This window comes from Leishmania panamensis (assembly GCF_000755165.1).
Source record: "Leishmania panamensis strain MHOM/PA/94/PSC-1 chromosome 24 sequence".
Taxonomy (NCBI): Eukaryota; Euglenozoa; class Kinetoplastea; order Trypanosomatida; family Trypanosomatidae; genus Leishmania; species Leishmania panamensis.
Genome location: NC_025870.1, coordinates 343,006 through 365,613, shown reverse-complemented (window position 1 = coordinate 365,613; position 22,608 = coordinate 343,006). Strand labels below are relative to the sequence as shown.

The window sequence follows — 22,608 nt, the reverse complement described above, 5'->3', positions numbered from 1 at the left end:
GCCAGTTTTGCTTCATGGGTGTTAGTATGGCTGAAGGGGCCAACTTCGGATAAGACGGAGAGGGGGCAGAGGTGAAAAACTAGAGAAGTGCGTCTGTTGAGCACGCCTCGACGATCACACAAGCGCAGAGAAGTACCGCCGCTGTCCAAGATCAGGAATTCGTTTCCCGTACGCTCCCTGCTGCTGCATTATCTGCATCCCCACCCCTCATGCCACACGAGGGTGAGCGAGAGGCCGAGAGGATGGGCTGCAAGAAGCCGAAGCAGCACCGCTTTCTGCTGCCCTTAACCACCGCCAACTTTCCCCGTCCCCGCACTTTGCCAGCACGCTGTTATTGCGATCTATCGCTGTCGACATCGACGGCGTGCGCAGGGGAGCTACCGGGGCGGTAGAGCGCGTACGGTTGACGCGCAAGACTCGAGGAAATGAGCTCGGCGTTTGATACTGAAGGGATGGCGGCACCAGTGTGCGCTTTGTGCCTGTGAGGCTGGGCGGGGACATCGCCTGAGTCTTCATCAGAATCCAGCAGCAGCACTGCCGTCTGCGTTGTACTGTGTGCGGTGTAGGCATCTCTGCCGTGATACTGTCCCTGGCTAACCTGGTAGGGATCTGTTCCGCCGATGAGTTGCACAGGCGACGGCGCAAAGCGCTCACCATTGTCCTCAGGCCGTAGAGTGGCGGCTGCGTGGCGCCGGTCATCACCGTTGCTGATGGAGTCTCTCGGATTCGCGCCATCCCTCCTTGATTGTACGCGGCCGGTGATGGGGTCCACGTGCAGACCCATCGCGGTGAGAAGGCGCGCCAACTGAGGGTCTGTCCCAGCCCTTGACCGGATGATGTCATCCACCATACTCATGAGCGTCTTTGATTGAACTTGCAGCTGGGCCGCCTCATCAATCCGCTGCTGCCGTCGTTGCTGCTGCTCCTCCGAGCGCCGCTTCTCGGCGTCGTTGTCATTGGCCGTGTCAAACAACCGGTTGCGGCAGTAGTCATGGTAGAATGCTTCCTCAGCAGCGCCGTACTGGTCGTTCATGTCGTGCTCAAGAAACATCTCGTACCGCTGCGCGTAGAGCAATTCCGCCTGCGCGACAGCGAGCATTGGGTCCTCGCGCAACACTTCCTGCGTCGACAGCGTCTGCGCGCGCGTCGCAGAGAGCGGCTTCTCCAGCACCTTCGCAGCCTTTGTGAGGAGGGAGAAGAGCTCGCGGAGGTGCATACCAGACAGCCCATCGCGCTTGACGGACGACTCCTCGACCACGGTCTTGAATAGCCACTCCTTTGCAAGCTTCTGCGCGAAGATGCTGTACTCCAGCGTCGGGTAGCACATGAGCCGGTAAACATACACAGGACGGGTCTGCCCATATCGGTACGCGCGACCAATCGCCTGCTGGTCGTCAGCTGGGTTGAAGCTCGTATCAACAAGGATGACGCGCGTGGCGGCGGTGACGGTGATGCCGACGCCGCCGGCCTTCATGCTCAACAGGAAAAGATCTGGGCCGTCGGGCCGGTCAAAATTGTCGAGCATCGCCGCTCGCTGCGCTGCGCTGTGGCTACCATCCAGGCGGCAATAGCGGATCGGCCGGGGCGACTTTGGGTACTGTTGCTGCTGTGACCCCAACACCGGCCCGCACCACTCGATGTTCACCTTCGCAATCATGCGCTCTAGGAACGTGAGAAGCTGCGTGGAAAGACTGAACAAGAGAACCTTCTCATCCCGCGCCATGGCAGCCACGACCAGCTTAATGGCGACCAGCAGCTTCACACCATCCTCCAGGAGTGGGGTGTAGTTCGGCGAGGGCGGCACACACAGCTCTTCGTAGGTGAGCGAGGTAGCGGGGTAGACGCTAGAGAAGGACTGGTGTGTTGCACGGGCAAACACGCGTTCCTCGTCACCGCCGTCGTTTCTGCTGGAGCTGGAAGTCGAATCCGCATCCGAGTCAGTGATTACGACTGCCTCTTGCTCCCCGACGCGAGTATTGTCCTTGTGATCACCTACAGCATGCTCGGCCATGCCGTCCATCCGCTTCTCCGCCTCTTGACGCTGGCGCCGATGCTGCTGCGGAGGACGCCAATCGCGTCCCGTCGTAGTGACAGCCCAATCGTCGCCACTGCCGTTGCTGCTGCGCTTGGCGCCTGCGATGTGGCGGCTGCGCGCATCGCGCTGGACGCCACGCCCGCCACGACCGCTTGCTCCCCCACCTCGCGCTGAGGATGTTGTGGGGCTGTGCTCCGCCTCCCGGAACCGGTCGGACATTTGATACAGTAACTGCGGGTGCGCTGCAATTTTGCCCGAGCAGGACACGGCTGGCAGGAACTGCACCTTTTCGCTGCCGTCGTGCTGGACAATCTGAATGAAGCGCAGGTACAACTCCTTCTGCAGAGGCGACGGAGGCACGACGACGATGTACTCGTGCAATGGTGGCAGCTCCGAGCGCAGAGGGGTGCTATCAACACGCTGCACAAAGTGGCGCACCTCGTTGATCAGCGTGAAGGTCTTCTTGCGCGCAACGTCCACCACCTCCACCGAGGCGCGCGTGTTTGCCGAGGCCTCGATTGGATGAATGAAGTACTCCTGGAAGCGCTTGCGGCTGAAGTACCTGTGGACGCAAAAGTCAATCATGGCCCAGTACTCCTGCAGGTGGTTCTGAAGCGGTGTGCCCGTAAGGAGAAGGCGGCGCAGCGGGTGGAGGCCGCGGAGTGCCGTGACGACGTGCAGGTTCACAGACTTCAACCGGTGGGCCTCATCACACACAACGAGCTCAGTGAACGGGTCGGCAGTACCGCCGAAGGTGACACCGCCTTCGTCGTTGCGGTGCTGCTGCTGCGACGACATCGTTGCTGTGCGGTTCACCAAATGAAAGGCGTGCGCCGTTGGCTGAGCAGTGCCGTTTCTGCCGGCATCTCCGTCGACACCTGCGTCGCTGTCGTCAACGCACGGATGCGGTCGCTGCATGCTGTCAGCCTCCACAAGCCGCAGGAGACGCACGAGGGCTTCGTAACCGATCAGCAGCACGCCACCGTCGCGGCGCCACGCATGAAAAACATCGACTCGCTGGCGCGCTGGTAGACCTTCGTGGATGGAGATTGGGTGCAAGCGGTGCTCTTCTGGGAAGCAGGCCGACCACGTGCGAAACTCTCGCTTCCAACCGGACTGTGTCGACTTGGGGACCACGATGAGCGCGCGTGCTCTGCGCTGCGACAACGATGAGGACGACGACGCGGCTGTCGCGCCTATCGAGGCAGCAGTGAGGTCATTCAAGCCGCTACATCGTCTCGATGGTGACGAGATCCTTTCATGGTACCGCGGGAAGGAGACCATGAAGAGATGCAAAAACACGATCACTTGCGCTGTCTTTCCCAGCCCCATCGTGTGTGCGAGAATGCACCCCACGGCAGGCACCTGTCCCACTGGTCCCTCCGCCAGCACACTCCACAGAAACCGAATACCTTCAACTTGGTGTGGGCGCAGCGTGTGAGGAGCACACAAAGTAGTGGCGGTAGGAGCAACAGCACAGTTGCGCAGCAGCGCCGAGGGTAGCAGAACATCCCACTGGTTGTAGCCGCAGACTGCACAGTCCCAGTTGCTCACATTCACGAGTCGCCTGCACCGGTCACGCGCTAGTAACTCCTCCCTTGTTGGCTGCGAAGTGGAGGGGGCGCATCCTTCCTTAGGGGCCACACCAAACAGCGCGGTTTCGACAGACTTGAAGCGTCTTGCATGAGCGTCTTTGCGAGCGAAGAAGCGCTCCAGCTCCTCCCGCACGTCCGCGGAGGTCATGCTGCGCAGCTCAGCCAGGGTGCGAGGCGGCGGCGTCAACTGCGTCGCTGGCATCGCACACGGGGATCCTCCGGCGTAAGGGACTGCCTCCTCGTCTTCCTGATCCGCACCAGGCTTCGCCCCGGGAGTATTGCGCTGTGCAGCAACGGTTCCCTTCAACCCTAACTCGGCATCACTTTTTATCTTAACAGAAGTCCCGTCACTGACGCCGTTGGTGAGCGTGGCCGAAGGAGAGTGCTGCTGCTGCGGTGCCAAACGCGGCTTTGGTGATGCACGCTCGAAAAGGACGTCCTCCATCGTCGGTGAGGTCGGGGTGGCGTCGTATGGACTTCGCCAACATTCCCCATACATGCCGGTTGTCATGAGGTGGCTCCCTTGAGGAGAAGCATCGTCAGCCGAGGAACGCCGTGCACCACGAGTGACGCCGGTACTTCGACGACTGTCATCCCCGTCGTCACTGGAGGACGAGGAGGCGATGAAGAACACCTCTTCACTACCATTAGCCATATGCGATTGTGTGTGCACGTCGGTTTCCAATGATTTTGATAGCGTAGGTGCAAACACCTCTGTTCCTTCGCCAGTGTAAGTGTGCGTGGGGGGGGGGGGAGAGACGAGAGAGGGATTTGCACCGAGGCCATGAGCGAGTCTGCATATTTGTCTGAGTCCACACCACTCCTGACGTGTGCGCCATCGCGCTGCCTAACCCGGAGTCCATACCGGCAGGCATCGAGTGCGTCCTTCATAAAAGGGCCTGGATGTGCTTACTCACGCTGCGTTTGTGCAAAGACAAGAGCACAGAGTCGCCCGTTCTTTCGGCTTCGGGTCCCCCCCGGTGGAGACATGAGGGGGGGAGGTGGCCGGGGCTTGATCTGAATATACTGACAATGGAAATGGAAAGAGAGAGGGGGTGGGGGGGATGAGGATGAGGATGCCGGGGCCCCTCTGAAAGGAATAAAACACGAGTAATTTAGGCAGGCGGAGTAAAGGTCTCGCTGTAGCTCTACAAGAAGAAAACACGTCCGTTCCCGCGATCACGACACACCGTCGATGCCCCGAGGAAAGAGGGATAAGGTGCGAAGTATTCCGCGGCGACTGGTGCTCGCACTTGCTGGCTGAGAACGGAGAGGGGGAGAGAGCGAGAGTTCGCCATCAGCCTGCGCTGTGCAAGACACGCCTTTGCCGTAGCCGGTACGTTCGTCCATGGCCGCTCGTTGCGCCCCGTGCGGAGACAGACGACCGGACGGGTACGCATGACAAAGGAGGGCACGCGCAGGTAAAGGCGATCCACACATGAAATACCTCGATCGCAACACTGCACCAGCCCAGTCACATCAGCCTCAAAAGACACACACACACACACACGCACAGGCCGTCAGCATGAGTTGAATGTCACGGTGAGTCCGTAGCGCACAGAGTGGTACTGAGGGCGCGCGTGGTCGACCCCTGAAAGCGCAGTCGCCACCTCTACTAGCAGTTCCACGCAGTGGAGAGGAGCTAGCATGGGCGATGGTGAAGGCATACACGCTTGTGCCGCGGATGTTTCGCACAGAGTGAGGTGCAGTTCCTGCAGGCGGATCGGTGGAGTAGTGTTGCCCATGGTGAGGAGTGAAGGGGGGACATGCGGTGGCAAGGGGCTCGCCTCTGTAGCACAGGCGCCATCGCTGCCCTTCAGCACAGCCGCGACGGCGGCAGCTCGCTCCACCGGAGAGCACTGAGGAGCCAGCGCCAGTGGGAGCTTTACAGCAGGCACTGACGGCGAAGAAAGGTGCACTGTCACACAGGGGGTGCTGTCAGAGGAGGGCGAGGACGGAGGACGTGCGTGTTGGGCGTCAATGAAGCACGTCGGCGCTAACACAGTCCGCGCCACCTCAAGTTTTGTTAGATAGATGTCATGCATCATGCGCAGGTTCACCAAGCGGAGCTGCCGCTCACACGGGCGTGCGCTGCTGCCACCATTTCGTACGTACTCGAGGAAAGGCAGGCAAGACACTGCGGCAAAGTCGGTACCATCCAGAAATAACGGCACCGGTAGCACCGACAGAGCCTTTTGCCGGAGTCCCTGCTGCGGCTGTGGGTGCCGTGACGTCGTTGCGTGCATCGAGTCTTGTGATGCGCCGTCTTTGGGGTGTTCGATGGCCCCGTCGCTGTCTTCATCTTCCTCGTCCTCTCCGTCCGAGTCGAAGCCGCCGTCTCCGTGGTTGCGCTGCATCCCTACAGCAGGGGTGCTTCCAGCACTGTTCTGCTGCTCCAGATCGCTGCGGTGCTTCCGCTTGTGTTGCTCTACCTGTGCCGTGCGCTGGTCGACCCAGTGCTGGCACACCTGTCTTATTTCATCGTCCAGCAAGGCAGACCGGTCGAGGAGGACAAGGCGTGTGCACGGACACACCTGCTTCGTTGCGGATGATTGTCCTGCAGCGGACGCCTGAGGCAGTCGCCACACAAGCGCAGTGAGGAGTTCCTTGCGGACCCGAGGGATGTAGTATGCCGGGAGGCCAAGCGGTCGGTCTTGCTCGCGCAGCAGTACGGAGTGCAGGTACGCTGACGTTGGCGTGTGCATGAGGGCGGAGGTGCTGGTCATTGCTGCTGCTGCTGCTTTGCGTTCTTGGGCCACGACTGCCGCTGGCTGGTAGCGCTGCATCCACGCCCGCATGGTTTGATCTCGAGTGTCCACAGTCTCCACAGGCAGTCCCAGATAGCATTGCTGAGTACGTGCAATCAAGTCGACCTCGACATCCTCTTTAACGCTTCTGGCGGTGTTCGAGGCTGATGTGGTCAGTCGATATCCAGGAGGCAACTTACTGAGTGGTGTCATGTCGTGCTCCTCTTCCTCCCTCGCTGCCTGCAGCTGAGCTGCAGCTTCACGAGCCAAGTCCACCACCCGCATAGTCTGCGGTGCGACTTGGCTCATACCTTGGAGAAGCGACACTGCGCGTGCAGCTTCCCGGCGCTGCCGCTCTTGGTTTTGCAGTTGCTCCAGGGCGAGGGCAGGGTGGAGGTGGATGATGGTATCTGTCGCGATCTTGTTGCTGAGCTGCTGCTCTCCCTCGACAGACTGCTGCTGCGGCGGTGGCGAATGCGATGGAGGGCTGACGTTTTGGTTGTGAATGTGCAAGCTGCGCAGGAGGCGAAATGCGTCCCACGCGGCTTGCGAGATGGTTGGCTGCTGCTGCTGTAGACTCACATCATCCTCCAGGTCGGGTTTGGCGCCCAGTAGCCCCGTGAGGCCAGCGCGGAGAGCGGTATTGACGCTTCGTTGCGCCGCCCGATGCTCTCGTAGCGCCTCTGCCTTCTCATCCCCCATTACCGCATTCAAATATGCGAGGAGCTGCTCCATCGTAGGGAAGGCTCGGTAGCTGTGCCACTGACAGCACGCACACACGGTGTAGTACTGCATGTCAGAGGTGAGTCGTATGTCAAGTGAGCTCACAGACTGCATGCTGCTGAGCAGGGTGGCCGCGTTGAGAGACGGCGACAGCGATGCCGCTGCTGACTTGCTCGTGCTCACGTCACTGACTGTCGCTGTTTCGGAGGATGGCAAACTACCATGCCCACCGCAGCGGGGGCACAGGAAACAGCGACGACAGCGCGTGCTGATGTACAGTGACCGCCAGCGCATTTCTTCTCTTCGCTCACTGCGCCGTCGGTGCTGCTCTAGCCTTGCCTGCAGGGCCGGTGAGGGCGCTTTCAGTCGCATGCTGCGCGCCAACGCAGCGCGGACATCAGCAGCGGCAGGGGCGCCACCTGTGGTTGGCGATTTGGATCGCCGCGGCCGCCGCCAGTACAGCTGCTCCACTTCGAGTGTGCCACAAGATGGACACCGCCACGCGAGGGGCACCGTCTCCACTGCAGGACTGATCGTGGTGCCTGCTGCCGTTGCCACTGCAGGCAGAGATGACGACGGGTGTGCATCACTGGCCGACGGCCCGACGAGCAGCCACGGAGAGACGAGCGCCGCTGTCGGCAGCGGCGTTACATCGGTGGAAGCGGTTTCTGTGGTGGAGGTCGTTGGGAGGACGTAGGCGTCTGTGTAGTCGATGCGAGAGGTAAAGGCTGTGTCGGAGAGATGAATCGCGATATCGCAGGCGCGCTCTGCGGGGGAGTGCAGGACAGCCATCACGCGAGTTGAAGGATGGGGGAGGAGGAGCAACGAAGGAAGGCGAGATGACACTGCCGTTCTTTTTTCTCTCTGCGATGTTTGTATCGTTCCCGACCTTTCAAACCAGTGCGCTTGCGTGTGCGCGTTCATAGCGAAGAGAGGGGGAGGAGTGGTGAGCGAAGGAGGCGTCATCTGAGGAGTGTGGTGTGTCATCTCATGGATGGGGACTGCCTACCTACCCCCGATCAGTGTGTCCCTGCTGCTCTTGAGTGGATGAGTGGGTTAGGGGCCGACAGCGGCACCTACAGGATCCACAGCGCACCCCATATTGCACAAGCACACAGCGGTGTGTTTTCTTTGAGGGAGGAGAGACCGACAGCGATGCAGTAATACAGCTGACCCGCTCCCTTCTCTATGCACATGCATAGTGATGCTGCAGGTACGGCGGACACGGTTGTGGGTGGAGAACAGGGTGAGAGAGAGAGAGAGAGGCAGCCCGAGGGAGGGGAGGGGGGGAGGCGTAGTCCTCTTTATTTCGCCTACTTTGCACTTATCACTTTCTCGCACCCACCGTAGAAGGGCGCTCTAGTCGAGCACAGAATGGCCGTCTACCGTTGTGTAGCTGGCGATACATCACTTGAGAGCTACGGGAGGGGGACTCGTGGAAGGGCAATGGAAAAGAGGAGGCGTCAAGGGAATGGCCAAGAAGGTTGGGAAAAAGGGGAAGAGGGAAGTGACTGCCCGGACATTTACTCGGTTCCTGCCGTGCTGACTAGCCAGGGTCTGGGTGTCCATACACTCTACTCAGTGTACACTCACGTACGCCCGCAAGGGAAGGGCCTCAAGCACCAACGCCCCTTCCCCCATTTACTCCGCAACTGGCTACCACCGCCAACCGCTTCTTCCTTCACTCCTCTCTCTCTCCTGTGTGCACGCCCCCCTTTCACGGCTCCCCCTCCCCTCTTCATGCCCGTCTATCGTACATCGACATCAAAAACTAGGACGGCAGCAACAACAGAACAGAGGATGAAGCGACGTACTCCCCGGGCCGTACGTACACCCACACACACACACACGCACCTTTGCAGCGCACTATATATATATATTTAGCGGCGGCGGTCCGCCTCCTCTTTCTCCTCTGGGTCAACAGGCACGCCATCCAGCCGTGTCAACTTTGGCAGGCGCTGCAGCATCATGTAGCGGTATTCCTGATTACTTGCTGCACTGTTGCAGATGGGGTTATTGAGGAAGAGAACATCGACCAGCTCGGGGCACTGGTTCGCTAGACGGTCAATCTCTGTCCAGCTGTTGATGAGGTTGTTGCTCAGATACAGCACTCGAAGGCTCTTCAGCTTGTCTAGCCCGGTCAGCTTGTCAATTTTGTTATACGAGGCCCAGAGCTGCTCCAACTGCGGCAGGTCGAGCTGCTCGAGCTTGCGGATGCTGTTGCGGCCCAGAGACAACACCTTTAGGTTCTTGAGTTCCTTCAAGCCAGGGCCTATCTTCTCGATGGCGTTGGTGCTCAGCCCGAGATGCACACATTCCTTCAGCGTCGAGATCTCCTTGTCCATCTTGGCAATGGGGGGCAACATGCCAATGAGCAGCACCTTCGCCTCCTGTGCCGCGACAACTCGCGGTACGCTTTCCTGCGCCGCTTCCGGCACCCCTGCGAGCCGCCGTCGATACTCGCTCTCTTCGAAGCGCACAATGGCTTCCTTGATGCTTGTCGCCGACGCCATGGGCTTCAGGGAGAGACGAACAAGCAATGCTCTACCGATGAGACGACCAGCAGATCGTAGATGGGTAGTGGCCACAAAACGGTCTTGCAGGTGGGTGTGGTGGTGCTAAAGAGGTGATGGGTGTGATGCTTGCTCAGCTCTTTGTGGAGAGAGCAGCAGAGAGAGAGTCAACGTGCGTGCGCGTGCAGTCGTTATGAGCGATGACGGGATGACGGATGCAGCCGACCGCTCCCCCCCCCCCGAGTAGAACAAGCGAGCGACAAAAAAGGCGTGTGAGAGATTGATTGAAGGGGAGATGGAGAGCATAGGAAGGGGCCAAAGTATGAGTCTTCGTGATGATGGGTTCCGGCGGTCATAGCAGTTGAGGTGGGGAGCAGTGAAAGGTCGAGGCAGGGACTCGCTGTGCCCTCCCTCGCTTCTCCCATCACCATCCTCCTGTCGTCCCGCAGAGCTGCATCGCAGCCACGGGGATGATGCCATCTCTGCAGAAGCGAAAAACTGCACGCACCCCCTCCCTCCCCATAGCAGTTGACGCTTCCACGCTAAGCGCGTGTGCGTCGGCTCTGTAGGGGAATGCTGTGATGCAGCGCGCAGGAGAGCGAGAGGAGACGGTGGGGGCCATGCGCCTGCAGCAAAAGGAATGGGGTGGGGGGTGGGGTGGGAGCGATGAACAGAGAAAAGAAAGGGGACAATGGAGACTCGTGCCGCTAGAGAGAGAGAGAGAGGGAGGGAGGGAGGGAAGCAAAGGGCCCACTGAGAGAGGGTTTACTATCAAGTGGGGGCATCTACACGCGAGAGAGCGCGTGTGCGTTGCTGCACCGATAGGGAAAAAGACAGAGGGTGAGGAAAGAGGAGGAAAGGAGAGCAGAGAGGGAGGAGGAGTCTACGAGCCATCCGATGATGCACGCGCGCACAACGGCGCGATGCAGCAGGAGCGGAAGGGTGGGATGGGGTGAGCAGCGCTTGCACTTCGTTTTCCTTTTTTTTCCCTCTCGGTTCCTCATGAGCGCAGCCGCTACTTCCGTGCCCACAGTCGTACACGACTGATATAAGATCCATAGAAAAGCGCGCTAACATAGGTACACACGTCCATCCAAGTGCCCAGCAGCAGCCACTCCGACGATACGTGAGGCTTGATGTGTGTGTACTTGCATGTGTGTGGCTCCCTCCCCCTTCCCCCTTGTTCCACACTTCGCTGTCCCTCTGTATCTCCTTTCTTCTCTCTCCTGCCATTTGCCCTCTATTCAATGCCGACAATCACCTTTGCATTGAGCGTCTGCACCTTCCACGAGACGCGCAGGAGCGAGGGTCCGGTGCGGCTAACGACGCGCACCTCCGGCACCGGTGCGAGACTCCACTTGTGCTCTTCGCCTGCCGTCTGTGGATTTCGTGGGTGCCGCATCGTCGCGGCATGCGCGGCGGAGCGCACCATCTCCCGTATCTCTCGCCGCTGGTGGTGGTTCCATTCTCGCTCTTGGTGCCAATGATTGACAGCCACAGTTGCCTCGTTCTGCAGGTTGGGGTCCAATGGTAGCACTGGGAAGGAGGGAGAGTCCGCTGCTACCCTGACGACTCCCAGCGGCGAACCAGCCGCAGTAGGCGGCGACGACGCCGGTGCTGCTGGGGTGTTGCCCTGCACATGCGCAGCAGTCGTACCTTGGTCAGTTGGCGGAGGCTGCTCCGTGTCTATCCGTGTGATTAGCGGCGGTGAGAGTGCACCCAGAAGCGGGAGGAAGGCGTCGAGCGGGAGAAGGTGGTTCACTTTGCAGAAACCGATGTTCGGTGCAGGGTAGAAGCCGGTAAGCACCAACGAGCGGGAGTGCTGGGCGCCGAGGACAACGACGGAGGTGAAGGCCCCACCGATGGGGATGCGCACGTACCGTTGCCACGGCAGCTGGTTCGGGTTGCGGAAGCACCTCCATATCATCATGTCCGCCTCCTTGTCAGGCAAGACGGCGCCTTCATCGTTGCCACCGCTCCTCCTAAAGGCACCGCCGGCGTCTGCGTCAGTCACCAGCCGACTGACGCCGCCCAAGCACTCCACCCCTTTGCGGTGAAGATGCTTGGGTGGAGTGCGTGCGGTTGAGGTGGATTGCAGCGGCTCGTACGCTGTGCGGCGGCGACAACTGGGGCTACCTCTGCACCCACCGGCGGTGGTACTGGAGGCCGCTTCTGCTGTACCGCGCTCTGTACACGGCAGATCAGCCTGGATAACGGCATCGCTCCCCACAGCCGCAGCTGGCTCTGTTCGAGCACCTCTGTAGCCTTTGCGCGCTACACCCCGTGTTCCCACTGTCTCTCGCAACAGTCCACCTTTAGCCCCGTCCTCCGCTCTCGTTAATGTAGCAGCAGTTCGCCGCGGACGCGCTCCCGCAACGGTGGTGGTGGGAGTGGTGATGGGCGACTTTGCCTTGTCGAAACATTCCCCACCCGTACCCTCCTGCCTCTTCTTCTTCACCTTGTCAGCGACCGCGTTCGAAGGAAAAGAGGCATCGGGTGACCTCCTAGCGACTTTGTCGATGCTGCCCTGCGCCTCAGCGTCAGCGAGTGCACGTGTCTCCGCGGCGGTGCACAGCGGGATGTAGAGCATCGCTGTCTCCGGCGTATCGGCCTTGGCACAGCCGCCGAAGTAGCATAAGCACGGGCCAAGTATGGGTAGCTCGAGCACTGTCATGGCACCGAACGCGCGCGGCGAGGGCAAGCGCGGGCCTTGAGTCCACCACCGTCCCGTTCGGGGACAGAAGATCCACACAAACGACTCGGCCATGGGTTGGTCAGCTACGCTGATCGACCCAACGCGCGGCAGGCGCTGCGGGGTGTTCACCGCGCTGGTGCTCGCCGTTGAGGATGCAATGTCGCTACCTGCGCCATCGCCGACCCCGCCAGGCACGGGTAGCATGGGTGTGGTCGTCGCGCTGTTTACCGCCGAGTAGCTCACAGCAGTCTGCTCCGGTGCGATGCAGCTCTGATGGCCCCCGGCGAATAGAAAGACATCCCGGTGCACTGTGACCGCTGTGCCACAGACCTTCTCCGGCATTCGGTATTGAGTCGACACCGCCGATCGACGACCGGAGCCCATCCGCTCTGGAGGCTGCACTACCGAAAATGGCCATGTCATGCTGGATGCTGCCGCCTCTGAGGAGCAGGAGGTTATTCGGACGTGGTCGTTGCTGTCCTCATGAATGACCGTCTTACCTTGGCGCATCACCTTTGCGGCAGCCGCGGCATCCGATAGCATTGAAGTCTGCTGGCACCGCGGGTTTTGCTGCTGTTGTCGCTTGTAGAAGCACTGCGGTGGGTATGTCTGCGAGATCCACGTGCGCGTCTCCAGTTCCAGCACCTCGTACGTCTCCAGCACACCTACCTCCGCATTGTAGCCGCCAAACACAAAGATATAGCCCCTGTACGCCACAGCGCTCGCTGCCGCCCGCTTTTCGCTGAGTGCTGGCAGCACCCCCCAGTGCTTCGTCATTGGGTCATACTCGTACGCGCGGTCGAGAACGACGCCTTCGTACGTCTCTCCGCCAAACATGTAGATGCGGCGATCATAGGCGACGGTAGCTGCCTGAGACCACACCGGGTCTTCCGTCTGCTGCAGGCCAGGTGTGCGGACCTCGCCGTAAGCCATCCGCTCTCCCTCAATGGCCCACTGCACCGTCTCACGCGCGTAGCACCACGGCAGCGACTTGGTGTTCTGGGTGCGGATGTCGACCGTTAGGAAGGAGGAGGCTGGGACGACTTGGGCGCCGCCTGCGTCCTGCTGCTGAGTCTCCCGGCTGAGCGCGTTGGCACGACTACTCACGACTGGAATGAGCCCCCGCCGTGTGTCATCGGCTCCCAACGAAGCAGCAGTAGCAGGATTGCCTGATCCGGTGCTGGAGGATGACACAGCAGCCACGACTGCGGGCGGAGGCGAAGACGCACCTGCCTTGGACTCGATAACCACCCGCTTAAGTGCCCTCGGGAAGTAGAAGAGGCCGTGCACTGGGTCGAGGAGATGGATGCCGTGCATCTGACGCAGACGAGCGAAGAAATGCAGCGGATCCTCAACCACGTAGTCCTGCCAGATGCGGCAGACGCGCGTGAGAATAGCGGATATGGTGGAGTAGTCAAGGAAGGTAAAGATGTAGCGCAGTAGATCGCGTGGGAGGCCACCGAGGGTGTTGTAGTGCTGCGAGAGGAGACGAGCTAGAAAGGCGTTAGGGGAAAGGCGCAGCACTGACGATGCAGCGAGGATGCGCTGCTTGAGCGTCCTCGACAGCTCGAGCGAGGATGTCTCCGACATGTTGCGCGAGCCACTGATACGCGACTCCAGAGTGGGGGATAGAGAAGGAGAGTTAAGGTATGTAATGATGTGTGTGTGCGTGTGTGTGTGAAGTACACAGCGGTGCCGAGTACGAGGAAGCGAAGAAAAAGCCGAAGAGAGGAGCGGGCCGAATGCGCGTGGATGGAGAGAGAGCGGGAGAAAGAGAGGGGCCTTTATCAGGTGAGCAGCGAGTCGGGATGGAGGCGTTGCTGCGAGGATCATCTGTCACTTCCATGTCTGGCGACGAATGCGTGGTTCTGATGCGGGTGTCGACACCGATATCGACCTACCCACAGACAGACGAACTCCAACTCTCTCAGCCACGCAGTGCCTTGGTGATCTCCATATCGCTTTTCTTCGTGGGGAGTGGCGCTTTAAACGGGGTGGGGGTGGGTTGCAAATGTGTTTCCCTTTTCCCCTCGACCATATTTCATTCATCCCATTCATCGCCTTCTCCACGTGAGACAGAGCGGCGTGCGTATGTGGTGGATATGCACGCACGGTGGGTAAACCTGTTGCATGTGCGTCTCTCTGTGTGGCTCACGACGATTGTCAGCGGAGACTGGGAAGAGAGACTGTGAAGGCAATCAAGAGCGCAACCCCTCCCTCCCCTCCCCTCCCCCCCACACACACAGAAGTGAGGCGTAAGAGGGAGAGAGACTTCGCCCTTGTGTAGGGAGTGTAATCGTGTGTGTCTGTGCGTGTAGGCATCTGGGAGGAGCTCGCTGATTGAACAGAGCAATAGAGAGTGGGTGTGTGTCACGCGGGGGTGGGTGGGTGGGGGAGCCGTGGTGCCGAGTGAAAAGAAGTGTGCGTTACATCATCCGCAATGATGAATAGTTTTGTTGTGCACATGTGTGTCTGTGCGTGTGCTTGAAGGTGCTTTAACAGAAACGTGGTCGTCGATGTAGAGGTTAAATGGAGAAAACCGAAGAGGGAGATGAGGTGAAGGGGCATGCGTGCGAGCACGTGTGTCGCTGCGGGAAGAGGAGCGGTAGGGCAACGGCAAAGACGAGAAGTGCGCCTGGACCCCCCCCCCCCCCCCACACACACACGTACAGAGAATGAGAGGCAGACTCAAAGAGGACTGAAAAGGAATCAGCCGGAGAGGGAGGGAGAGGGGGGAGGAGCGCTGCAGAGGTGTACTCACGTTTGTATGGTAGCAGTTAGACACGCACACAATAGACTGATAACGGGCAGCAGTAGAGTTACGCCTATATATGGACATCAGAGAGGGAAGACGCGCATGGCTGAGAGGGCAAGCACTATACCACCGTAGTGAAAGTTGAGCCCCTTTCCCACCTCTTTCTCTTCCCCATCTCCTTTCCCTCCATGCAGGCCTACAATGTCACACGCCGTGAGCGAGCACGCTTGCCTGTACTGCGTTTCGCCGAGAGTGGCTTGGCAGCTTGCGTCGTCTTCACCTTCGCAGATCTGGACAATGGCGCAGTGGTCTCTGTGTCTGGAGCCGGCGGTGGTGCACCTGCTGCCGGCGCAAGGTCGTCGCCTCTGACGTTGGCGTGCGCTGCCGGAAAGGCGGTGTCACCAGAAGACGCCGTTATGAGTGTCTGTTTCTCCTGGGTTGAAGGTGGTCTGCCAGTGCCGCACCGATTACTTCCGTGCTGCGGAGGTAGGGATGGCTGCGGAGGCGTGCCATGCGCTGGGGTACATTGCAGATGAGACCTGCTGTGGCTGTCGACCCCTGGACGCTCATGGCCGTCTATGACGTTTGACTCTGCGTCACTCTCGTCGGAAAGGTAGCTCAGCTCCAGCGGAAGCTGCAGCGCCGCCCGAATGTCGCGGCGGCTGCCACCAAAGCTCGCCTTCGCCACTACCTCTTCTTCGGCAAGGTAGTAGTTGTCCGTCCACCTGTTCGCGGCTTCAAGCGCAATTGAGGAAGCACGGTCCAGCTGGTCCAGCAGCTCAGGCAGCACTTGTCGAGAGGAGATGTTCTTGTGCGCCGCAAGCAGCTGAGCTTTCTGCTGTGCAAGTTGCTGAAGGTGTGCAAGCTCCGAAAGCACGGCTGCCTCGCCGGCTGGCGCGTCTTCGCTGTCTTGATTGACGTTGCCACTGCCATCAAGAAAGCCCAGCCGCTCTTGTTCTTCAGCAAGAGATGCCATTGTACGATCATTTTCTGCGCGGAGCACGTCACGCCATTCGCGCAGCTGTGCATCAGGTGTCAACATGCACCAACGCTCTATCGTCTCTGCGGATACCTTCTGTAGCTGCGCCGCCGCGCCTCTGGCGGTCAAGCGCCGCAACAATTCCGTGCACGACGTAGGACACCCAGATGCTGCTGCGCTGCTTGCAGAGCTGCTACCCAGTCCGCGGTTTCTTCCAGGTTGCTGACTTGATTTGTTTTTCAGCTGTGTTGCTGTTGGTGGGAACTTCCAGAGCAGCGTACTCACACCGACGCGATCCTCCTCAATGCGCCCCTCAGCGACCAACAGCTGCACACACTCCTCAACGCTTTGGTAGATGACGGGTGTGTGCTTCGGGATCAGTTGCTGCAGCTCTTTCAGAGTGTAGGGCTTCGGGTGGGCCGCGATCCATCTCTCAACGAGGATGGCCTTCTCGTCTATGGAGAGACCCTTCTTGCCTTTCTTTCTAGCGCCGGCAGTGGTCGACATGATGTCGTGGTGGTCTGTGTCTTATTCCGAAGCAGCGCATTCCAGCCAGGGAGGATGCGGTGACGGCGCGCCAGGCAGCGGACGAGCAGAAGCGCCCCTGGAGCGAGAACGAAAGAGGGATGGAGTGAGGGAGGAGGGAGGAGGAGGGGAGGGGAGGAGCGAGGGCAGCGAGCTCGACAAAGCCAATGCACCTCAACTTCATCCCCTGTCGCTTCATTTGCTCCAGATGGATGTCTGTCACGCTCGTTTGTCCTCCCTCTCACAGGCATTTTATTTCAGCCCCTCCGATGCACACCACACACACAACCCAGTGAGACCATATTGTCATCACTACTGCAGGCTGAGATCTGTGCGTTCTCCGCATGCACGTGCACACACACGTACACACGCACACAGAGGCATACACACAGCTGTTGCTCACTTCAACTTCACTCGTGCTATTCTCCGCTTTTCATGAGCACATACATACATACATACCTATACACATGCGGATACCTATACACATGCGGATACCTATACACATGCGGATCCACGCACACGCACACACACAAATGTACATCTACGAACTTACGCGTGCGTGTTGAGGTTTACCCTCCGTTTCCAACTGTACATTGTGAAGTATTCAAACGCAGCAAAAAGAAAAATGCACAAATGGGGGCTGCGTCCCCCCAGCAGGAGCAACCATGACCACACCGTATGCAGGAGATTTTTCAGAGGAGGATAGCGAGAGACAGAGACTGTCATCCATATACATGCGTGAGGGAAGGGCAGAGGGCAAAAAGAGAATGGGGATGAATCTCCGATGATGGTCTATGGTGTCACCCCGCAGACAGACGCACACCTCGATGTACAAGTCCGAGCTCCGCTGCTTACTCTTATTCCTTAGCAAAGCCGCAAGTTGGCAAAGCGGTTCGCCGAGCTGACGGCTTGCGTGTACACGGACTCACCTGCAATGTCATGAAGAGTGAAAAGGAGCGAAGTCTGCAAGTCAGATGGTGGCGATGAAGCGGTCCTAGGCACAGCAATGGAGCTGCAAGTCACGGGGGGAGCGACAGGTAGCACCGCCGAATGTGCACTGTTGAAGTGCCTTGAGTCGGACTGTTTTCTGTGTCGCGATCTGAGTGGTTCAGTTGGTAGCGTGACAGGGTCGCCATGAGGCCCGGCAAAGGAGGAGCTGCGCTGCGCGGCGTCGCCACCACCTGTCAGAAAATAGGAGTCGGGTCCAAGGTGCTGCTGCTGGCCGTGCAGCCGCTGCTTTCGCCGCTGGCCCTCAAGGATGCAGCGGGCTTTCGCCTCCGCGGCGGTGCGTGGCGGCGGTGGGGCGGGAAGCTTGTTCTGAGCGGCAGCGATGTACGTGGGGCTGATACTCGTAATTCTGCTGCCACATCCGAAGACGAAGCAGGAGCCTCCTACAGCACTAGCTCTGCCTCCAGGCAGAGAGCTCAGATTCACTGGCAGTGACATATCTTTGTTTCCATTCGGCGTTAGCACGCGGTGTCGCCGCCGGATGCAGCAGCTGTTGCCGTCCATGTAGACGTCCATGGCGGCAAAGACCGCGTCAGGGACTCGGTGCAGCTGCTGCGCGTCCACCGACTGCTGCGCGACTGGTCCGGTGCCGATGCCTGGCCGACGGTCCATTTCGCAAAACGAAAGCGAAGACTGTGACGGCCTCAGAGAAGTGGCGGTGCCGAGAAGCACCGACGACGTCTTCAGCCCTGGTGAAGCCGTCAGAGACGGGAGTAGGGAGTAGAGCGATGCCATAGGTCGATGTTGCGGCGTTGTAGTGTTCCCGCTGGCGCCGATCTCAGCATTCTTGGCCTTTGCCTCACCCGAATCCGTCAGTGTTGTACTTGCAGACAGAGGCGGCAGCCGCAGCGCTGATTGGTTGGGGACGTGCTCTCCATTTCTCAGAGCAGATTGCTGAAGGGCATCAACCGACACAACTTTGAGCGCGTCTTGCTTGTTGCTGCTCAGAACCGAGGTTGCACCGCTGAGGGGCCCAGCTTGAGTGCGCAACGGTGGCGCCACGCGGTGCCTGACATCACTGTAGGAATGCAGCGGAGGGTAGGTGGTGTGGCAGTACTGATTCGGGATGAACTGCCCTTGTAGTCCTGGTGACGAGGACGCCTGGGCAGCACCTGGGGCGAGAGCCCCGATTGTCTCTGGTGTGATAGGCTGAAGCACCGACGACGGTTGTTGCGGTCGCGATGGTAGTGGTGCAGCGTGTGTGGGTTCGGCGAGAAGCGCATGCAGCTGACTATCGGTGACAATGAGATCTTTCCTTGAAGTGTTGAGAGGTGTACTCCCTTTGGCCTCGTGCTGATCCAGGTGCTGCGCCATGAGCTGTGTCACCATGTGATCGAGAGCCGAGTCGAGCGCCAGTGGATCTATGCGGTCAGACTGTTCCAGGAAGGCGTTCCGTACTGCCTCTTCGTTGCGCAGCGCGGCGCGAAACATGGGGTGTGAGTAGAGAGGGAAGTGGTGCACCCATGCTCTTTCGGTGCCGCTTCTCATGTACGGCCGTGCCACCACGGTGTAGGTTTCAACCAAGTCGTCCTGCTTCTTCATTGCTGGAGGCGTAAGGTGTGAGGGTGCTTGTGGGGGGGGGGGGGAGGGGTTCGAGAGAGAGAGAGAGGGATTAATTGGGAAGCGAAGATGGTGTACGGCGCGGATGGGGCGAGAGAGTGAGTTGTCGTGGGCCCCTCCAAATTCTTCTGGCTTGTGTTCCCACTGCAGTTTTGGTAATCGAAAGTGTGCGTTCTCTCCGTGAACTGAAGGAGGAGAGGCCCAACGCGAGCGGGTAAGGGGCTGTTTCTCCCCATAGACCCTCGTGCCTAGCTGCTACTCGGAGGCGGTGGCTTCAGTTACGACATGTGCGCACCCGATGAAAGGGTGGCAGGCGAATGTCCGTCTATGGGAAGTCAAAGCCGCCGTTAAATACGCTCACCCGAGTGAAAGAGAGCCACGGGAGGGGGGGGAGGGGAGGGGCGAGCCACAGCAATGCGGGAGTGCTGCGCCTCTCCCCCTTCCCGCCATTGTGCAGGGTGTACGACACGCAGGACTTCCTCTCACGCGCTCTCTCTCTTGTGTCCCCACAGCAGCTCGATCCACTGTACATGCCGTGCCGTATCACAGCGTGGACTTCCCTTTCAGTCTACTTGGTTGCTGGCCGCGGGTACCCGTAGCACCATCCACTCCGACAAAGGGACTACGCTTCCGCCCCACTCCGCCCCGCGGTGGCGCAGCCGAAAAGAGACGACCAGATGGCGCATCGCACCATGCAATACTGGTGCAGACAAGCGCACACTCTCATCTTAACTCAACCACTACGAAGCCGAGAGACACCTCTCTTCGATGGGAGGTGTGTGCCACAACTTCAGGCCTCCTCCAACACCTTCTTCCCCCTCTTTACTCACTGTCGGAGGTATCACTGCTGCTGCTGCTGCTGCTGCTGCTCGAAGAGGGTGCAGACGAGGAGGACGCCGAGGATAATGACGACATGCTCTCCTCACTCTCCGAGGAAGTCGCGCGCGCGCGCTTTTGCTTCGCGTTTGTTGTCGCCGGTGATGCCTTGGCTTTCACCCGCGTCGAGCTCTTCGGCGCCTTCTTTGCAATCGTTCTGGCAGCACCATCAGCCGGAGTGCTCTTCTTGGCCCGTGGCTTGCGTGTCGCGGCTGCCGTCGTAGAGATGGTGGCAGCGCCAGCAGCCACTTTGCCTTTCTTCTTCGTGACGGCAGCGCCATTGCCCGTGACGCTCACGACTGTTACACCGGCCATGGCTACCTTCCCAGCTTTGCGATTGCCACCGGCGCCGGTTCCCTGTCCGCCCTCTTCGTCTTCTTGTGTCTCCTCATCGCCGCGCTTTAGCGCACTCTTCGCGAAGCTGTCAAAGCGGTGCGTCTTGTTGAACTCACGTGTGAAGGCGGCCTTGACGGCGGTGATGATGTTCACCGGCGGCGCCATGGAGCTGGGCGACTGCATGTGCTTGTAGTGCGGCAGCGTTTGCACGAGGTCCCAGTCATCGCGCATGAGGTTGTACTGATCCATAGAGGCGATGACGTCGGCGATGCCGTCCTTCCCTTTCGTTGCCAGCGGCACCGTCAGTGGACGCTCCCAGCCGTGCGGCATGTAGTCCGCTACCACGTCCTCCTGATTTCCCGACACACCCTTCGCCGGGTGTGACGCCTGCATGGCGACACAGCGCAGCAGACGGCGGTTCTTGTTTGCGGAGGAGTTGTGCCCGAGCCACGTCGGGAACTTCACGGGCCGCTGCATGTCGAAGAACTTCTGCTGCCCTGTCATGAAGGTTTCGTACTTGCCGCGCGTGTACACACACGGGGCAATGCTGGAGGACAGGACGTGGAAGCGGGATACGGACCAATTTTGTTCATAGTACATAATGCGCTGCGCCGCGTCCGCGCGCGAGATCGACGTGGCGGCCTGCGAGACGGCTTCCATCCAATCCCGCCCATCCACCAGCTGCGGGTTGTAGTGCAGATAGTTCTCCTGCACAAACATGTCCACTAGGTCGGCGTTGTAGTAGCGGGCCTGCATCTCAGCGATGGAGTGCCGCTCTCCACGCGACGTGCCCTGCAGCAAGAAGTACTCAGCGGCATCGAAGAGGCCGGCATCGCTGTCCTTCGTTGACTGCGCGGCGCACTCAGCAAGCTGCCGCTGCTCGAGCGAGATGCGTCTCAGACACCAGAGCTGCAGATTGTTGAGCATGCTGCGGATATCGCTTCCGGAGGTCTTGATGATATCTTGCAGGAGCGGCTTGGATAACGAAATACCTTCGCGCGCCAGGACACGGTCACACAGGTAGTTCGCCACAACATTGCACGGCGGGTGGCTAAAGCGCATGTCCTCCACGTAGTTGAGCAGCGAGCGCAGTTTGGGGTGCCAGCGATCGTTACAGGTGCACAGGATCGGGATGCGGGTGGACTTGAGCATCTCAATCACCTCGCCGACACCTCCAATGTCGCAGCCGTCCACCTCGTCCATTAACAACACCACAGTTGTGTACGATGTGGCTCTCGCGGAAAACGCACGGTTGTTGATGAGGTCCGACACGTTTTCCCTGAGCGACTTGCGGCTGCGGAAGTCGCTTGCGTTGTACTCCACAACTGTTCGGCCGAGCTCCCGTGCCACCACGTACACTGTCGTCGTCTTACCCACGCCTGGAGAACCGGACAGGAGCACACCATGCGGCTTCTTTGGGTCATCGCCGGGGCTGCCGATAGGTGTGAAGTTCTCCAGCCACGCCTTCAGCTTGTTCGCACAGACCGGGTAGCACATCTCAGCAATGGAGCGTGGCTTGTACTTGTCTGCCCATAGCTCGTTGCGACTCGTCACGGGGTGCGCCGCATCAGCCGCCGACGATGCAGACATCGTCACCATTTCCTCGCTTGTCGAGATGTGTGGAGAAGAAGAAAAGAAAATGGATGTGACAAGTGAGCCCAAAAGCCGCTGAGTCGGCGTGCGTGGAAAGCGGTGGAGGAGGAGGAGGGGATGGTAGAGAGCGAGGCAGGAGCCCTCCGACTGGAGCTGACCAGCTCGGTCAAAGTCGACGTTGTCTTTCTCTTGTGGTTAACCCTTCTCTGTCTCTGTAGATGATTGAAAGTGCGTGCGCGTGCGCGAGTTGCGGTTGATGAGCACAGCGAGCCCATCCAGCGACACGGCTTGGCGTACACGCGCCTTCTCTTCAAAGAGGTCGTGCATTTCTTTTTCAGCCGTTTAAGCCGCAGGCGAAGCAACCGAGAAGGGGCCGCGCCAACTACGGAGAGAGAGAGAGAAGACGCTGCGTGTGTGTGTGTGTGTGTGTGAGGTACGCGCATTGTGGAAAGCGTGGAGGCACAGGCAGTCAAGTTGGCAACATCAATGTCAAAAGGCAGGGGGGGGGGTGAAACCATTGGATGTCAAAGTACGGTTGCTGCAAAACAGCACTTGGTGTGCAAACTCCGAGCAGGCAAGCATTACAACTATACACTCCCACCCACCCACCCACCCACACACACACACACACACACACACACACACACACACACACACGCACGCGTACT

The 22,608-nt window shown here is 59.5% G+C and overlaps 7 protein-coding genes across 7 annotated transcripts; all 7 read right to left on the bottom strand.

Annotated features, from left to right (window-relative positions):
• Positions 1–331: 331 nt before the first annotated feature.
• LPMP_241030 (helicase-like protein, putative) lies at positions 332–4,285 on the bottom strand (the record flags this gene model as incomplete). Its single annotated transcript, XM_010701141.1, has 1 exon — positions 332–4,285. The coding sequence occupies one exon, from the start codon at positions 4,283–4,285 to the stop codon at positions 332–334; it is 3,954 nt and encodes a 1,317-aa protein (XP_010699443.1).
• An 865-nt stretch (positions 4,286–5,150) lies between these two features.
• LPMP_241020 (hypothetical protein) lies at positions 5,151–8,024 on the bottom strand (the record flags this gene model as incomplete). The annotated part of the gene is made up of 1 exon (XM_010701140.1): positions 5,151–8,024. One exon carries the CDS (start codon positions 8,022–8,024, stop codon positions 5,151–5,153), a length of 2,874 nt encoding a protein of 957 aa, XP_010699442.1.
• Positions 8,025–8,980: 956 nt separating this feature from the next.
• LPMP_241010 (dynein light chain, putative) lies at positions 8,981–9,613 on the bottom strand (the record flags this gene model as incomplete). Its single annotated transcript, XM_010701139.1, has 1 exon — positions 8,981–9,613. The coding sequence occupies one exon, from the start codon at positions 9,611–9,613 to the stop codon at positions 8,981–8,983; it is 633 nt and encodes a 210-aa protein (XP_010699441.1).
• A 1,240-nt stretch (positions 9,614–10,853) lies between these two features.
• Positions 10,854–13,898, bottom strand: LPMP_241000 (hypothetical protein; the record flags this gene model as incomplete). The annotated part of the gene is made up of 1 exon (XM_010701138.1): positions 10,854–13,898. One exon carries the CDS (start codon positions 13,896–13,898, stop codon positions 10,854–10,856), a length of 3,045 nt encoding a protein of 1,014 aa, XP_010699440.1.
• A 1,361-nt stretch (positions 13,899–15,259) lies between these two features.
• On the bottom strand, positions 15,260–16,549 carry LPMP_240990 (hypothetical protein; the record flags this gene model as incomplete). The annotated part of the gene is made up of 1 exon (XM_010701137.1): positions 15,260–16,549. The coding sequence occupies one exon, from the start codon at positions 16,547–16,549 to the stop codon at positions 15,260–15,262; it is 1,290 nt and encodes a 429-aa protein (XP_010699439.1).
• An 882-nt stretch (positions 16,550–17,431) lies between these two features.
• Positions 17,432–19,117, bottom strand: LPMP_240980 (hypothetical protein; the record flags this gene model as incomplete). Its single annotated transcript, XM_010701136.1, has 1 exon — positions 17,432–19,117. The coding sequence occupies one exon, from the start codon at positions 19,115–19,117 to the stop codon at positions 17,432–17,434; it is 1,686 nt and encodes a 561-aa protein (XP_010699438.1).
• Positions 19,118–19,957: 840 nt separating this feature from the next.
• Positions 19,958–21,946, bottom strand: LPMP_240970 (replication factor C, subunit 1, putative; the record flags this gene model as incomplete). The annotated part of the gene is made up of 1 exon (XM_010701135.1): positions 19,958–21,946. One exon carries the CDS (start codon positions 21,944–21,946, stop codon positions 19,958–19,960), a length of 1,989 nt encoding a protein of 662 aa, XP_010699437.1.
• Between the last annotated feature and the right edge of the window lie 662 nt (positions 21,947–22,608).